Genomic DNA, 19,035 nt, shown 5'->3' with positions numbered 1-19,035 from the left:
GCAGCGTTTCTATTTATAAGTTGCTTTGGATGAAACCATCTGCTAAATTAGTAGCCTAGATGTTTTTGTAAGTTCATAAGAACTTTTAGTCCATGCTTAAGAAGTTTGCCGTCAAACAGACTGCTACATCCCTCATTCACTATGGTATTAAAACTAAACCTGTCCAGTAACGTTAACACTGATAGACTTTATAAACAGTTGGGATATTAAGGATGATTTTGGGACAAGCCTAACTGTGAAAGTTATTTTTACTGAAAGCTAATTAAACTCCTTTGGCACTGCCAACCCTTGGTGATTTGGAATGCCACAGTTTGTTAGTACGAGCTTTAAAACCTGCAGAAAAATAGGCGAAATGAGTGAGCTCATTTTAATGGAGTCTTGTCGGTAAAGTGAGTATTTTCAGCCAGATCCTGAGCAAACATGGTCAAAGTAGAGAGAGCTCCGCTATCATCAAATGCTATTTCCTCGGCTTACAATGTCCTCAACCCTGTTAGCTCATCTTGATGAGGAGACTTTGGCTTTTATCCTGGCTGATGATGGATGATGTACTATCCAAGATTTTGAGCAGGCCTATTCCTGAAGGCAACGAGAAATGAGACCATCACATATTTTGTCCTACACACTCCTTATTTTCCTCTTTCCTAACTCTTCTCACCCTCTGTCTCTCCCTCGTTCCCTCTTTCTATTGCTTCTTTTCTTCAGATTTTTGGAGCGTGACCTACTTTTTTTCTCTTGGCTGCCTTGAGCTTCATGAAATGAGATACATTAGCCAGAAAGAAAGGAAAAAAAAAATAACATGCCAAAAGAAAGTTGTTGAAAGTTTATTTGAATTTTCTGAGAGCCAATAGTTTGTATTTGAAAAGTGGAATCACTGTTTGGAGGCATACTGGGGAAGATATTCTCATCTGAAACTCTGTGTAGCTTAGCATACACACATAGTTTGTAGGTTCACATTTCCTATGTTTGTTTGTTTGGCGCAATGTCATTGGACGGAATCCAAGGATGTGTTTATGAGCCAGTTAAAGAAAGAAAAATGCACGACCGTCACTTTAACTTTGCACTGTTGGTGGAAACTCGTTTGGTCAAACACTCACAGAGGAGTTTTGTTTTCAGGTGGACTTGAGGCAAAATCATAACCTTCAATTCGATGCGCTGATTCACTTGTGCAGTGAAAGGCTTGTGTTTTCTGTCCACAGAGGAAAGAAGACACACTGTCTGCAAGTCCATCTGCATCTCATTTGAATTTTACATTAAAATGGTTATTTTAATTCATTGTACCATTGAAAGTCTAGACAACACAATTAATACTAATGTGGAAAGTTTGAACACTTTTGGCTCATGCTGAATACTGACTGTAATTTGGTGGTTGTGAGGGATTAGTAATTGGTCATTCTGAAAATGTAATTTTGAATGAATGATGCTTTGAAATGTGATCTTTAGATGCACAGACTCTGTAATTGCTACTAATCACTTAAAGACTGTCAGACACTCTTGATGTCTTTAGCATCTTTCCTGTGGTCTCTTCAGGCTCCACTGCTGCGGATTGAAGCTTGACCAGGCCCAATCTGTGGTGCTTCAGCGGCCAGACCTGTGTGGGGTCAGGGACAGTCTCTCGTCTCTGAGCAACCTCAACCGAAGCCCAGGAGACACCATCATGCTCGCCCACAAGAGTCCCTCCAATCCTCGGCCCATTGAAAATGGTCTGGGGGGTTGCAGCAAGTCTCCCAAGACTCCCTTAGGACTTAAGAGCACTGCCAGCATTCGGGACAAGATATCCCAATGGGAAGGTAAAACAGAGACCACCGGGTCAAACACCCAAACAGTGGGACTGAAGGAGACTGAAAGTGGAAAGAAGAAGGTACAGCCGGAAGTGCAAAGGAAAGACAGTAAGCGACTTTCCAACAGGGAGAGACAGAACTGTGGCGAAGAGAACGGGAGTAAATTTGGAGAACCGTTGCACATTTCTGAGGGACCTGTGAAGGAAAAGGAATGCATTTTGGACAAAGCGCCACTGGGGAGAACAACAGAAACTGGTCAGGACAAAAAGTTGGTGTTGACGCACATTAAGAAACTTGAGCAAGCGATGAAGGAGACTCCTTCCAAATCATCCTTGTCTATGCCAGGCAATTACTTCTGCCCAGCTTCCAAAGAGGAGCAGGAAGAAGCTGAGAAGAGGGTCACAGAGCCAATCTTTGGGACTCTGGATGTTGTGAGATTTGGCAGCCGAATTCGAAGTCGGGACTCTGAGAACGTCTACAGTGAACCTGGAGCTCCTTCCATTAACCCTTTGCCAAAACCCCAAAGAACCTTTCAACACCACACGCAGACAAACAACCTTCTGGCCAACCATGGTTTCGTCAAGGGTAAACGAAATCTTCCCCCTTTACCTTCCATACCTCCTCCACCCCTTCCGTCCTGTCCTCCACCACAAGGTGTCTGTAGAAGACCTTCCGGACGAGCTCGGAACACTAATAACAGGTAAGAAGACTGATATTTGTTTCTAGTGTCACTTTAAGAATGAGCTGAATGACTGGATTGCATCTAGTGCACTTCTACCTCAATTGGGTATCTAACCATTAACAAAGTCCTTTTAGTAAGCAAGCCAGTCTACTTGGTGGCCATCTTTGTGTTGTCTCTGGGCACCTACTTTAAATTTTGCACAACTGGTACGACCTATCTATTTGAAATGGAAGGACTGAATACTACAAAAGTGTTGCCCAAGTCACCAATACAGTTTAAGGCAAAATGGTATCATAAATTTAGCTTATTTAGCTCAAATCACACTAAATCAATCATGTGCGTAGAGACCAGACAATGCCTTTGCCAATTTTCAAGTAGCTTGTCTACTTCTTATACTATCTCAGCCTAATGTGCGGGGTAATTTTAAATCTGTTAAATGAATCATCAGTAGCATCTTTATTCAATCCACCTTCCACAGTTTTTGATGTATTACTTTGGAAGCTTAATAGATCCATACAGTGAATTTGTCAGGATTTAAAAACCTGTAATTCCTCATCTCATATTGCTGTCTGTGGTATAACCATTCCATACGTAGACATGCTTGCTGGAGAAACTGCTTGTGGACTGAAAGAACCTCACAAATTTAGTAGCCTACCATCTGATTTTTATGTCACACTAATAAATCTTTTGAAACCAAGACTCCACTAAAGGATTACTGTTCTTAGTCTTTATGGGGATGCTGTTTTAATGGTAATATTTATCAGTCTAGCCCATCTTTGAAAAATGTTTTTAACTTTCGGCATTGTGATGCAATCTTAATCTTGTGGCCTCTCTATGTGGAGGGGGTCTGTTTTTAATCTAAGATTATGCCAAAATCCAATCATGTAAGTCTTGTGGTTCCAGTGGACCTACAGTTCTTCAATTTCCTGTAGACTTAATTGGTTCCTTCTTGGTCTTTTTCATTCTCTTAATGAAGTTTTATTTGTATTTGCTGAAACTGCAGGAAGTCCTACGAGTTTGAAGATCTTCTACAGTCTTCAGCAGAAGGTTGTCGAGCAGATCTCTACGAGCTATCTAAGCTAGGCCTCACTCGCACTTTATCGGAGGAGAATGTCTACGAGGATATCCTAGGTAACACAATGCATTGCAGCACAATGGTGCCAGGTACAACCTGGCTGACTCTTTGACTATGTACCTGACAGAGCAATTACCCAGAAGCCTAGGAGCTTGAAACTTTATGAAGGACCAAATTGAGACAATGCCATCACAAACATTGGCGTTCCTTTGCTCAGCCTCACCAGTGGTCCTCTATGTTTGGGTTACCCCACATCAGTCTTCTTCATAGAATGATGTCTATGGAAAAATAAAACAGAGTTTGAGTGGACTTTCTTTGACTTTCCAAAGCCAGTTTATTTTGTTGTCCTAACTATGTTTGGTTAGTTTAGTAGCATTTTATTAGCATCTTAATTAGCATAGCTATTTCCCTGCTCTCTGCAACACTATCAGACTTGCAGCCATAACCCAAAAAGATGGAGAACCACAAATCTGGAAAGTATAGCTTTCTTATTGAACTTTGATCATCTGTGATTATATAAATATGTAGCCTTACTAGCCAGACCAAGCTAAATTTGTTGACGCAATCATCCTTCTTCCTTCTAATGGGTAATGTTGTGACTAATTATATAAAAGCACTATCCAATAATGGAAGATTTACCATTGATCTTGCGTTTCTCTATCTGCCCTGGCCAGTAGCAATAATTTTAATGGCTTTGAACGTGGAGCGTAGCGTACGTTCTTTTGTGTTCTAGAACTGGATGTCCCAACATCATAAACTGTATTCCCACCAGACGCATCTGGTGGATGAATCGACAGAGGCTTTCTGCATCTGTAAAAAACACCCTTCTTCTGCTCAAACATTTTTCTTGTCCCCCTCTCTTTCTCTCTGGCTCATTCGTTCTTTGCACAAACCAAGATAGATTTTGCTAGGCGTTTGTCTTCTTGTTAACGCCACTGGTGATGCCACATGCAGCTAATGAGGTTTGCATGGGTTCCCTGGCAAACTTTCAAACATCTGGAAAGGAATACAAAAGCAACCTAACACATGACGTCAGTTCGAAATCTCTTCGCAGAAAAGCAGGACTACATCAGGCAGTGTTGACAATGGGGAATTAACAAAAATATGCCCATGTTAGCTAGCACCACTGACTGTCAGCAAACATGATTTATGACTTGTCATTATGGAAGAAATATTTTTTTTTTTTAAAGGTTGAAATCTAAACGGTTTTATCTGGTAAAAAACAGCAAATCTGTAAATTGACTTTTTACATTTTTAGATGTGAGAGGTGTTTTTTTTTGTTAAGGTCACTGCTATGTTGTTGTGAATGGTTGCCAAGCCATTGCTATGCTGTTGCTAGAGTGTTCCAAGTAGTTGCTAGGTGGGTTCTTAAGCCTAGTTCAGACTCTCAGCCTAAATAAGTTTTTTTGTGCAAATCCGATTGAAATCTGATCAAATTTAGATCGGCAACAAACTACATGAAATCTGTTTTTGGCTAATCCGTTTCGAGCTACATTCATATGAGGTTAGAAATTCTATTCAAATCAATGAAATGCATTTCAGTCTGACCGCTCAGATTGGATTTTGCATGGCTTTTTCACATTCTCACGCCTCGTAAACAGTAAACAAGTTGTTTGTAGTTTTGAGACTGGCGGAGAGACGGCAGCCACACATGCAGCTTCCTGAACCTTTCTGCCACTGTCTCATCAGACTTAATATTGTTATCCCTTATTAGAATCAGGGATGCACAATATTATCGGAACGATACAAAAATTGGCCGATAATGGCTTTAAATGCAAATATCGGCCTTAAATGAAAAATTATGCCAATATGCCTTGCCGATAAGATGAGTAACTCGCATGTGCTCAGGGTGTGATAGCGATAAGGTCACGTCAGCAGTGTGGTCATTCTTGAAGTGAACTTTTTCCTGAATGATGATTAGATTCACAGTTTTGAGCATTTATTCTGAGAATGCGAGTACAGAATGAGGTGTCCAACACTTACTAGTGCCTGCAGCAGTGGCAGCAACAGCCTCCCCCGGGTCCTAATGCCTATCCAGTAAGGCTTTTTATTTACTAAGAGGGCGCTGTTGAACTACTTGTAATTAAATGAATGTAAAATGCACAAATAACATTAAGATGTTTTTCTGATTAAGTAAAGCTGTAATTAATGTCATAAAATCACAAATATGGTTTGATATAAAGGTCAGAAGATATAGCTTGCATGAATAAAAATCACAAACAAGACACATGTAAATTAAATAATTTATATATATATATATACAGATTTATTCATTAATGTGTAATATGTTTTTTTTTTTCAAAAGGATTATGAAAATTTAAATACAAGGAGCTCTAAAAGATCTTCAGAATTTGTAAAACTCTTTTGCTTTAGACCATCTACAAATGTTAGATATTCAAATAAAATGTTAAGGATTGCTTTTTAGTTATATTTTCAAAGCTTTATATGTACTCTCATTTATTTAATTCTCAAAAGTAAGTTTTTGTTAAAAAGTAACCAAAATGAAAAATAATTTATTTACAATCTCTGTACAAAAGAGACTTGGTGTTGTTTCCAAGCAAAAGGAAATATATCGGTAGCGGCATCGGCTATCAGCCAAAATGAGTTGAAAAATATCGGCATATCGGATATCGGCAAAAATCCAATATCGTGCATCCCTAATTAGAATCATCGCGACTGCAGCATGTTGTAAGACAACATCTGTATTGCAAACTGTATTGCTCTTTTTGTGTCTTTGCGTAGACATAACAGAACAATGTCAATGGCATAGAAACCAATGCAGATATTGAGTAATACGAAAGAGCGCCATGGACACAGTGTAGACAGTCAATCATTTAGATCGGATTCCAATCAGATATGAAAAAAATTCAGATTTGGACTGACAGTCTGAACAAGGCTTTATTGTCTTAATTTGGTTTTCATCTCTCAATATGGTTTGAGACCCATTTTTAAATGTAAATCTGAGATTATTTTACTTGTTTTATCATACGCCAGTTGTAAATCATCTCTCCTTATCCTTAACAAGACAAATGAATTGAGGCTTAATTGAAAAAAATTCTACAATGCTAAGCAATGTGTAGTATTAGGATTTTGAAAAGTGGCTAAGCAAGTGCCACTAACAATCTTGTATATATTTTCCCTCACAAAGACCCTCCATCGAAGGAGAACCCATATGAAGACATAGAGTTGGAAAGTCGCTGTCTTGGGAGCAAGTATCCCGTTCCCTCTTCCCCTTCCTCTCCCATTGCTGACACCCCATCCAAGGTATCCATACTGCATTCCTGATTAATTGCTTCCATGGAGTGAGTTCTCAAATGTATCAGCATTCAGTACTGACATTTAGAGCGTTTTCCCCACAAAATTCAATATTTCATTCACATACTTGAGGCCCGTTGACACCAAGGATGATAACTACAATGATAGCTATAAAGTTTTAATAATCATTCTATTTCTATGAGGATAGGGAAGTATGAAGTCCACAACTATAACAGTAACGACACATATCATTGGACTTTTTTTTCAGCTGATGGATGATAAAAACATTGACAAGCCAATCAGAATCCATCCTGCTTTAAAGAGCTTGAGCATTTAAAGTGACAGATGACAAAACTGTAATGCACACTTATAATAAACAGAATGGTATCGTGTGTTGATGCTAATATAGTTATAATTATAATTGTATATCGTTCTTGGTGTGAATGGGTGTTTATACATGAAAAAAAAAATCTATATATGGCCTACTTTTCAGCCTCTTTTATTATACTGAAAAGAGCAGCTAGTACATTCTGCAAAACATCTACTTTTGTGTCCCACGGAAGATTGAAAGTCATACAAGTTTGGAATGACATGATGACAACATTAGCTCATTTGACTTCATTGACAGCTCTCCTCCAAGCCTGGTTTCTTCAGGCAGAATTCAGAGCGATGTAGTTTCAAGCTATTGGAACTGCGGAAGACCGGCAGAGATGGAGGCATCGCGTCCCCGTCGCGGGTCAGCCCTCCATCAACACCCAGCAGCCCGGATGACACCCCGTGTCTGTCGGGGGACCCTTACAACCGACGGCGGAGGAAAATTCCAAAGGTACTGTCAAAATAGGGGCCCAGTCGGTGTAATCCTTGACTTATCAGTGATTTATGGTTCTGGTCTGCCGCTGACTGAGACACTGGCCCTTCGGCATCCTTCCACTGCTAATAAAAATACAAGAAAAATGTGACAGGCGGATGAGACACCTAAGAATAATCTGAAAAATGGAGGAAAAAGTCATTTCCTTCAGAACTCCTTTGTGAAAGACTTGGAAGGGCTGTCTCTGATAAAGCAACAGCCATGACTGTTTTCTTTTTCAACAGATGGTGCAGAAAATCAACGGCATCTTTGAGGCCCGAAGGGGAAAGAAAAGGATGAAAAGGGTCTCGCAGTCAACCGAGTCCAGTTCAGGAAGAGGTTTGTGAGGGCAACATTATATCTTAGCTAAATTTAGACCTACTTTTTCCTGTTTAAATGAATAGTGCATCCAGTTTGCTTGTCCTTGTCATTTTCTTTTTAATTTAATTATTTATATGCATATACGTATGTGTATACGTACGTATTTATTTTTTAAAAATACGTTTTTATATCGAATTGTAAGAATTATAGTCTGTATGCATTGCATGTCCCTTGGATAATAGTGTGATGACCGTATTTGTTGCACTTAGAGAGTAACAGCATGCATTGCATTGTGGGACAGTCCGGGCCCGGGCCACATATGCATCCACTTAACTTTATGGACACGTTTACAGTTTTGGGTTAGTTGCGCTTGACCCATTTTTCCAGGGATGATAGAATTCTGTTACGTTATAGGATACACATGTGCATCCAAGCATGAAATACGTCTCTGTGAATACCTGCATACTGATTCTCTAGTGACCTTTGACCTCTCTCTCTCTTCTCCGGTATAGTGACGGACGAAAACAGCGAGTCTGAAAGTGACACAGAGGAGAAACTGAAGGGTAAGAGGCCCTACAGGCCTTAACGTCTACAGATTAATGTCAGACACCACTGAATTTCAAGTTTACATTAAAGTCTGTGTAAAGCAATATTAAATATGTGTTTAGAAACAATTCTCTGAACTGTAGATGAGTTTGTCTCTTCATCAGATTTGGAGAAATGTAGCATTTCATCACTGTCTCACCAATGGATGTGAATGGGTGCCGTCAGAATGAGAGTCCAAACAGCTGATAAAAACATCACAATAATCCACACCGCTCCAGTCCATCAGTTAACATCTGGAGAAGTGAAAAGCTGTGTGTTTGTAAGAAACAAATCCCTCATTAAGACGTGTTATCATTAAATGGTTTCTTCTAGCCAAAATATGAGTCCATAATAATGCTTCTTCTAGTGAAAAAGTCTTCCTCCTGTTGTCCAACCTACATACAGTATTTGTTCAGAACTGTTTTCACTTGTAAACAGTGTTTGATCTGAGCATATTTCTCTCCTGATTCAGACCAGATGACTTTTTCACTGAAAAAAGCAGCTATTGATTGAGTGCTCATATTTTAATCAAAAGTGATGGTTCGAAGTTAAAAACACCTCAATAATGGATTTGTTTATTACAAACATGGCTTCTCCAGACATTAACTGATGGACTGGAGTGCTGTGGATTACTTGTGGATTATTGTGATGTTTTTATCAGCTGTTTGGACTCTCATTCCGACGGCACCCATTCACATCCATTGGTGAGCAAGTGATGCAATGCTACATTTCTCCAAATCTGATGAAGAAACAAACTCATCTACATCTTGGATGACCTTTCCAGTAAATTTTAATTTTTGTGTGAACTATTCTTTTAATGTTCTTACATTGAATTCTATGGGGAAAGACATCATACTTTTCTGTTTATCCTTCCTCCTCCTCATCATCATCATCTGTTTTAGCTCACAGTCAGAGATTAGTGTCGGTCCAGTCCATGTTGAGGCAAACCGGTCGATATCGCACTCTGGAGCGAGACCTGATGGAACTTCAGGAGAGGAAGTTGTTTGAGTACTTCCTGGTCGTGGCTCTTCATAAGACCAAAGCAGGCGTCCCGTATTTACCAGAAGTGACTCAGCAGTTCCCTCTCAAGGTACAAACATTTTTCTTCCAAAAGCATGTACTACAGAACAAATATGATCTATTTGGGCTTAAAAGATCAGCGCGAGACGTTCATGCATCTGTGTTCCTGATTCTTTTTCCTGGTTAGTTGGAGCGAAGCTTCAAGTTTATGCGAGAGGCTGAAGACCAGCTGAAAGTCATTCCGCAGTTCTGTTTCCCTGATGCTAAAGACTGGGCACCTGTGGACACTTTCCCCAGGTATCATATCCACATGGTTTACAGCACCACAAATCAACCTCAATAATCATCAGTAACTGTTATTTCCTGAATTATATGTTCTTTGTGCTGTTTGGGAATCATTCGCTCATTGGAATTGAATTCAATGTGTTCTTTACAGTGAAACATTCTCGTTTGTCTTAACTGGAGAAGATGGGAGCCGAAGATTTGGCTACTGTCGACGTTTACTGGTGAGCTGCTCTTTATTCCTCATTTTGCAGAAAACAATTATTCAAAATAATGAGAGTACATTTACTACAGGCTAGATATTTATTATGAAACATGTATAAAATGTTTAAATAACTAACTATTTATCAAATACTACACAGTATATGCTGCCTATTTTGTTTAGAAAAGCAATGTTTCAAATAGGAGCATTTTCAGTTTCGTCACATATTGTTGCATTTGAGTGACTTCTAGTCAGCAGTTAGAAATAAGTGTTATTTGTGTTTAAATGAATTTTGTGTGTGTTGTGTGTCTGTGTTTGTAGCCCAGCGGTAAAGGAAGGCGTCTACCTGAAGTCTACTGCATTGTGAGCAGACTGGGCTGTTTTGATCTGTTCTCGAAGGTAATTCATCTGAACTTTAAACGCTTCATCAGGCTCAGTGTGCATCTGTTATCGTTTGCTTCTCTGTGTTGGTGCTTTTGACAGTATGCAAATACCCTCAATAATAAAAGATTTGGCTGCAAAGAATGTCTGTCAAGCAGAACATCCTTGTCGGTCCTGAAACAACATTCCTATCAAGAACCTCGATTTTAAAAATAGGGAAAGAAGTGAGGGTTAGACATTTATATTATATTTTCTTTATTTTATTTTTATTTAAATATTTTTAGTGGTAATCAACATTAAGCCATATACATTAATGCCTGTAGGGCCTCTTATCCTAAAGACATGCTTTTTATATTATTAATTATTTAATTTAATTTTTTAAATAATTTTATATCTTTTTTATTAATTCTTTTAATTTAATTTTATTTTATTATAATTTTTTCCATTTTATTATCATTTCATTATTTTTGTTTTGTTTTGTAATCAGCATTAAGCCCTAAAGGGGGCCTCTTAACCTAAGACATGATTTTTATTTTTAATTTTTTTATCATTTTATTTTATATATTTTAAAATTTTATTATTTAATTTTATTTTATTATATATTTTTTTCATTATATTATCATTTCATCATTATTTTTTTTGTTTTGTTTTGTTTTGTAATCAACATTTAGCCCTAAAGGGGGCCTCTTAACCTAATACATTCTTTTTATTTTTAAATATGCACTTTGTTTAATATGCACTATAATTTTATTTTATATATTTTAAAATTGTATTATTTAATTTTATTTTATTATATTTATTTCATTATATTACCATTTCTTCATTATTTTTGTTTTGTTTTGTTTTGTTTTGTTTTGTTTTGTTTTGTTTTGTTTTGATTTTGATTTTGATTTTGTTTTGTTTTGTTTTGTTTTGTTTTTTGTTTTGTTTTGTTTTGTTTTGATTTTGATTTTGATTTTGATTTGTTTTGATTTGTTTTGTTTTGTAATCAACATTTAGCCCTAAAGGGGGCCTCTTAACCTAAGACATGCTTTTTATTTTTAATTATTATTATTATTTTTTAAATAATTTTATTTTATATATTTTAAAATTTTATTATTTAATTTAATTTAATTTAATTTTTTTCATTTTATTATCATTTCATCATTTTTTTGTTTTGTTTCAATTCATAAATGTATTTATTACACTGATAAAAAGTTAAATGTATTATTATTATTATTATTATTATTATTATTATTATTATTTATGTGTTTATTTATTTTAAATTATGTTGAATAATGTACGGATGGTGGGCAAAACATTAATTTAAAAATATTGTTATTACAGTACAGTGATAAACTGACAATAATTATTGTTATTCTCATTGGTATTATTATTCTATTTATTTATTTTGAATAATGTGTAAGGGTCAAATATGTATAAAACAGTGGTTAAAAACCCCCTGTAGATTCAGGACTATATAATCATGACAGATCGTCCATGAGGTGTATGTTGATGTCTGTGTGATGCAGATCCTGGATGAAGTAGAGAAGCGACGAGCCATTTCCCCCGCGCTGGTCCAGCCTTTTATGAGAGGAATAATGGAGGCTCCATTCCCAGCTCCGGGCAGAACCATCAGCATTAAGAACTTTCTCCCGGGTTCAGGAACAGAGGTCAGTATTTAAAAAAAAAAAATTTCTGGAATCCTACGGTGAACGTTTGGACTTGACAAATGAGTTTCAAAGCTAATCCCGTTTCTCTCTCTCCTTCCGTAGGTGATAGAATTATGTCGGCCTTCAGATTCCCGTCTGGAGCATGTGGATTTCGAGTGTTTGTTTTCCTCTCTGAGCTTGCGTCTGCTTCTGCGGGTGTTTGCTTCTCTTCTGCTGGAGCGAAGGGTCATCTTCACCGCAGATAAACTCGGGTATGACACATTCACACCTGCTGTCACTTCCAGTTATGTTTTTAGGATCTCGACCAGAGTTTAGAAGCCTTGCTTTAATACAGAGGTTGATTGAGAGGTGAGTGTGCGGTGCTTGTTCTGGATGTGCACTTGTGTAAAATCAGAATTCTTAAGGTCAGATTAATAAACGTGTGTTTGTGCGTGAACCCAAAAGAGGACAAGGGAAGAATGAAAACATACGATACGGCAAGAGGGGAAAAAGTGCAGCTTGTGGAACCGTTTTTCACAGCTCAAGACAGATATGGAAAAAATGCAGTTGTGTAATAGTCGCCTTGGGAACAAAAGTCAACCCCAATGTTTTTTTTCTACGGAAAAAGCTGAGAGACTAGTGCTCACATGACATTCTGGGCCTGTAACGAGAGCCGGGTCCCTTCTTAGGGATCATAAAAGCAGCATCCTCCCTAAAAAGAATATTTGAGATGGAGTTGATGGACACAAGAAGAGATCACTGACACAAGAATCGTATTATGTGTCGTCCCTCAAATAAGAGAAGAAATCTGCATACTAATGAGTAAAGATTGAGTTTTTAGTGGATATAAAAAGCCCTTCACAGACTGAAGACATCAAGAATAAACAGAAAAAAAAATAATAAATAAAATAAAAAAAACAGAAAAAACAACACAAAACCATAAAAAATGCAATTAAAAAATTTATATTAAAAAAATTATTGTTAATACAATTATAAACTCAAAAAAAAATGATTTTAATGATTGTTTTTCTCCTTGTTATTATTATTGTTATTACATATTTTGAACAATGTTGAATAATAACATTGGATTTTTTTTATTTGATTTTTTATAACAATGATAAACTGATAATAATTATGGCTTTTCTCATTGTTATTACTTTGAACAATGTTTAATAATAATATAATTAATAATAATAATTGTCTTTGAATTTATTTTATATTTACATGAATAAAAATAAATTTTGATAAAATGATAATAATTATTGTTGATTGTTTTTATTGTTCTTATTATTTCCAATCTGCTAATGGAAAAATATTATATTTAAGTTTTTTTTTAAACAATTTTAAATCTTAATAGGTGACTTAATGAGTCATATTTCACACCAAAATCATTAAGAAATGATCTTTGCTAAAATCCTCAATTTCCAATTAAATATTTTCTTCATAGTAATGAAAAAATATATATATTTTTTATTAAAATATTAATTTCTTTGTGCAGTATGGTAATGAAAATTTGGAGAGAAAATATGCACAAAGAAATGTCACAATGCAAAAATCATAATAGTCACAAAATAGCTTTTTATACAAAATATCCTGTTATTTCTTGTATTGTATAATTTCTGTAGCATTTAAAGGTATTCAAAGAATGAGCATCAGTATCTTTAGCAAACAGCACTGATTGATTCTTCTTTGCTGCCATCTGCTGGTGTAAATGTGTCAGCACAGTCATGTTGATATGTCTCTTTCTCTTCAGCACCCTCTCTAAATGTTGTCATGCCGTGGTGGCTCTGCTGTACCCCTTCACCTGGCAGCACACGTACATCCCGGTTCTTCCGCCGTCCATGATGGACATCGTTTGTACGCCGACCCCCTTCATAGTGGGGCTGCTCTCCAGCTCTCTGACCCGACTCAGAGAGCTCCCGCTAGAGGAGGTGAGACACCACCAATGCATTCAATAGTGCACAATTTCTGCAGCATGTCAGTATGAATTTATAATCATTAACAAATATGTATGTATGTATATATATAAAACAAAATGTACTTTCTGTGCAGTATGTACTGTATACCGTATTCCTATTTAATAGTAGTGTGACAGTATGCAGAATGGTTGTACTTAATATATTTTTATATATAGTTTTTATTTCCATTTTATTTTCTATTTATCTCTCTAGATTAGTTTTCATTTTGTTGGTCAGTTCTTTTTAAGTTTTTTCTTTTTCTGTACAGTGCAGTTTATGTTAGTTTTGCTTTTTATATTAAGAGATAAATAGAGAATGGAGAAAACTGTACGTCCTCATTATCTCATTTCTATTCTGATGTGAGAAAACGCTGCAAACAATTCAATGCGTGAGTGAACCGTTCAAATGAACGAATCATACTCGATCTCAAACTCTTTGCAAAACTGATTCATAGAAAAGAACTGATTCAAGAGCGATTAATTCAAAATTAAGATATTTTTGTTAATTATAATAAAATATTTATATATTTGTATTATTTATTTATATATATATATTTTGTAATTAATTTTAAAATCATCACTATGTTTTTTTTATTTTAGTTTAATTTTTTACAATTTATTTAATTAACTTTTTTTTTTTTTTTAGTTTCTGTCCTCGTTTTAGTTTACATTGATTGGAATGCAGTATGCAATCATAAGCATTTCACTTATGTTGCATGTTTAAAGAAAATAAATACCAGAAATACATTTTTAGCATACTTAAACATTTTGTTTTTAACAGTTTGATCAAATAATGAGTCAAGACAGAGATTGCAGTTGCATTGCATTGTGGACAAACTCAATAAATCTATCTACAGCTGTTTAACCTGCATACTACATACTGCTAAAGTAAATCAGTCGATATGGTAGTATGCTGTTAGGAACATAACCAGAGAATATCTCCAAAGCTATTTTCAGCTGTTTGACCTGTGACCTCTTCAGTGTTACACCTCATGTGGGAAGGAAACGAGGCCAATAAAGTCTAGGACGTGGTGTTAATATTCTATATATACATTTACAGATAGATCAGAGACGGACACATTCGAATATTTCTCTCTGAGCACTTCCTGTTCAGGTGGGCAGCCCTGACCTCTGACCTCTTCACAATAGCTGTGATGGGGGGACAGGCTGAGATGGCCAGTGCTGGAGGAAATGACATCACTGTGTCCTCTGCTCTCTTTCAGGTCCTGGTGGTCGACCTCGGCAACAGTCGTTTCCTGCGTCAGGTACGGTACTCGATGGCTGCAGTTTTTTTCTTTTCTCTTCTATTTCGTCTGGTTCTGTGTCTCAGTGATGAAGCAAAGCAAGTCTGTGTTTGTGTTTATTGCTTCAGATGGACGATGAGGATTCAATTCTGCCTCACAAGCTGCAGGCTGCTCTCGAACACGTTCTAGAACGGAGGAAGGAACTGGCGTGTGACGTGGCAGATCATCCAAACGGTAATTTACCGTCTGATCCGTTATATTCACGGGTTAGAAACATAACAGCTTTAATATTAGCTGATGATGCAGAGTTCAAAAACATCAAGAAAAACTCTCCATCATGTATTTTTTTTTTTACAAAAATAAGAATGATTTGGTAACACTTTACTTAAATCCTATAGATATAATGCATTATATGATCTCATGAAAAATTGTAACCACAATTAAAATACATTATAATACTTATGTATTCATTGTTACACCTTTAGAAAGTATTAAAAGTCTCGACAAATAAAACTTCAAATAATTTACTGCATTTTAACTTTGAAAACATAATGCATTACATCGTACATTATGAATACCTTTATAATGCATTATACATATATTATTATACAGGGCTTTTAGTGTTACAGAAGATTTTTTAAATTATATATATATGTATCAGCTTTAATGCACTTGTCAACAGTGTTATTTTAGTACCATTAAGATTACGAAAATTTTCCGTTTTCATTTTAGTTTTAGTTAAAATTGTAGTAATTTTTTTTCATAGTAGTTTTTTGTTTATTTTATATACGTCTATATAGTTTTTATTAATTTTTAATTTAGTTTTAGTTTTGGTTATTTTACTACATTAAATTAAACTAAATTAAACTGAGAAATGTTGCCTTGGCATCTAGCTGAAATAAAAAGATTTTTATATTGGATTTTATTTCAGTTAACATTTATTTTATTTTTAAGTAATAACACTCTCAGAAAAAAAAAGGTACAAAAGTTGTCACTGGGGCGGTACCTTTTCAAAAGGCACAACTTTGTACCTAAAGAGTCCATTTTAGTAACTTAAAGGTACATATTAGTGCCTAAAGTGTTCATATTAGTTCATATTAGTACCTAAAGTGTTCATATTAGTTCATATTAGTACCTAAAAGGTACAAATGTGTACCTATTGTAAAGGTACCACCCCAGTGACAGCTTTTGTACCTTTTTTTTTTTTTCTGAGAGTGAAAAATGTGTGTTTTTTTTAATGGTTTTACTTTTAGTTTTAGTTAACTATAATTGTCAAAATAGGAAAAGCAGGCAAATTTCAAAAGTTGTGGCTTTAATGACAAAAGTAAGTATTCAGTATTTAACACTTAACTTACAATCAGCAAAGGAGAGGGAAAATATGTTCTGATGCTCCATTTAACGCCAAAGAACTTTGCAAAATAAGCGTTTTTTTTTTTTTTTTTTTTTGTAGCTGTAACACTCACAGATACTGCAGAAAACATCTGGCTCTTGTTTGCATCGCTGGCCGTAATTTTGTTTTGGATCAGGTGTGAGGATGATTTTTTCCACTAGTTTCATTTCATTTTCCTCATTAGAGCCTGGTTCTCTGAGCAGTGTGGTGTCAGAGGCGTTTGTGCGGTTCTTCGTGGAGATCGTGGGTCATTACTCGCTCTTTATGGGCAGCAGTGACCGTGATGAAGAGTCCTCGGCCTCGTCTTCCTCCTCTCCGACTCCTTCGTCGTTCCAGCGCGAGGCGTTTCGTAAAGCCGTGTCCTCCAAGAGCCTGCGGAGATTCCTGGAGGTCTTCATGGAGACGCAGATGTTCGCGGGGTTTGTGCAGGAAAGAGAGTTTCGGAGGCAGGGCCTGAAAGGTTGGAATGGTTATGAATCTTGGGGAATACAATTCATATGTGAGAGTTTATAAACTGGTTACAGGGTTTAACAGCCATATTGTGTTTTTGAGCAGGTTTGTTTGAGGTGAGGGCTCAGGATTACCTGGATTCTCTGCCAGGCAGTGAGAACAGAGGCGTCAACAAGTTCCTCAAAGGTTTAGGTAATGATTCGCCTGCAGACATGTTTGGAATGACACACAGTTTCTGCAGCATATGGATATCTTTACTATATATAGTATCCTGATCAGTTTGGCTGGAAAAATTAAGAACTGGTTCTTATTCAGCACCTGTTAAAAAAAAAAACTAAAAAAAGGTTTTTCACATTCTAAACAAAGTTTTGATTGAATTAATTGTATTTAACACACACACACACACACACACACACACACACACACACACACAAACACACACACACACACACACACACACACACACACACACACACACACAAAATCATTTAATATCATTTAATGCCATTTATTAACCACATTGTATTTTGTATAAAATATACAAGAAATAAAATATAAACATTTATTTTATTCTATAATCAAAATATCAATATTTATTTTGTTAATATAATATACTTAATATGTATTTTATAGTAATATAATTCTAATTATTAATAATTATATATTTAAAATACAATATTTTGTATATTAAAAATGAATAATTTCTATTTCTATTTTAATATATATAATACAAATACAATACAATACAATATATATATATATATATATATATATATATATATATATATATTAAAATAGAAATAATTCATTTTTAATATATAAAATATTGTATATTAAATATATAATTATTAAGTTATAATTGTCGTACTATAAAATATATATATTAAGTATATTATATTAATAAAAATATTTTGATTATATAATAAAATAAATGTTTATATTTTATTTCTGACACATTTTATTTTATAGAGATTACATTTTGCATTGAGCACAAATACCGAGCAATCCACAAATACAATGCAATTCACTCAATTTTTTTTTCTTTTTTTTATTTCTAAATAACTGGATGAACTTAAACTGACAAAAATGTACTTAAATGCAAAATAGCTATTTTTCACTAATGTTTAAAAAAACAAAAAAACAACAACAACAACAAAAAAAAAAAAACGGCATGCAGTGAGCTGGTATTCCATTCTGAACCAGTATTTGTGAAGTGAATAAAGATTTGTGTCTTTCTCTTTCCTCTCTCTTTTCTCTTAGGACACAAGATGAAGTTCCTGTCCAAAAAGTGAACACTAGCCGTGTAGCGTGTGTATGTTAGACTCACTCTCACCAGATCGTCTGCCCCAAAACAGACCAGCAGGACGGGTTACAGAGACCCAACTGGACCTGAGGACCAAAGCCAATGGAAAACACTGTCCCCAAACCACACAGACTCTACTGATATACTTCTTTCTCTCGTTTTCTACATTTCAAAGACTTTTAAGAGATAGAGTACAACTTCTTCTGAAACAGAAGGCTATAAATTAATTTATATTCTTTCTAGAAATAATAAGACCTTTATGGCTTCCTCTGTAAAACTTTATATGTCTCCCATTGAAATGAAATGATGTCGTTAGTTTGTCGTAGTCTATTTATCGTAGTACGTTACAGACTCGAGACCGTCGACCGCTTCGGGTTTCCGAGAAACATGCCACCACTGTGACTGAATGAAATTTAGTTCTGCGTTTAAAAACGGGGGGGAAATCTAGAATCTTGAGACTGCAGGATCGGAACTGTTCTAGAATTATTATTACGGAAAAGATTCTTGACTGAAACCAGAACAAAGTTGGAGTTTGGAGAAGCTCTGTGTCCCGAGTACATCACAGGAACACCACTAGAGGTGCTTTGAACTTGATTTTTGTAAGTGTGCTTAATAAACAGTGTTTAATAAGA

General features: G+C 35.6%; 1 protein-coding gene across 2 annotated transcripts in view; it reads left to right on the top strand.

Moving 5' to 3' along the window:
* LOC109097391 (DENN domain-containing protein 2A-like) overlaps positions 1-19,035 on the top strand; it is a 34,228-nt gene extending 15,193 nt beyond the window's left edge. For both annotated transcript variants that reach the window (XM_042714994.1, XM_042714995.1), the window contains 18 exons: positions 1,528-2,478; positions 3,464-3,591; positions 6,684-6,799; positions 7,419-7,616; positions 7,883-7,976; positions 8,471-8,521; positions 9,446-9,633; positions 9,751-9,860; positions 10,000-10,069; positions 10,369-10,446; positions 11,940-12,080; positions 12,183-12,331; positions 13,813-13,990; positions 15,240-15,281; positions 15,389-15,494; positions 16,835-17,110; positions 17,206-17,292; positions 18,361-19,035. In XM_042714994.1, the coding sequence (XP_042570928.1) occupies positions 1,528-2,478; positions 3,464-3,591; positions 6,684-6,799; positions 7,419-7,616; positions 7,883-7,976; positions 8,471-8,521; positions 9,446-9,633; positions 9,751-9,860; positions 10,000-10,069; positions 10,369-10,446; positions 11,940-12,080; positions 12,183-12,331; positions 13,813-13,990; positions 15,240-15,281; positions 15,389-15,494; positions 16,835-17,110; positions 17,206-17,292; positions 18,361-18,392 (2,995 nt within the window). In that variant the 3' untranslated portion in view covers positions 18,393-19,035. The remainder of the gene's footprint in view (positions 1-1,527; positions 2,479-3,463; positions 3,592-6,683; positions 6,800-7,418; positions 7,617-7,882; positions 7,977-8,470; positions 8,522-9,445; positions 9,634-9,750; positions 9,861-9,999; positions 10,070-10,368; positions 10,447-11,939; positions 12,081-12,182; positions 12,332-13,812; positions 13,991-15,239; positions 15,282-15,388; positions 15,495-16,834; positions 17,111-17,205; positions 17,293-18,360) is intronic.

This window comes from Cyprinus carpio, chromosome A25 (genome assembly GCF_018340385.1).
Source record: "Cyprinus carpio isolate SPL01 chromosome A25, ASM1834038v1, whole genome shotgun sequence".
In the NCBI taxonomy this organism is placed as follows: Eukaryota; Metazoa; Chordata; class Actinopteri; order Cypriniformes; family Cyprinidae; genus Cyprinus; species Cyprinus carpio.
This window is presented reverse-complemented; position numbering and strand designations above follow the sequence as displayed.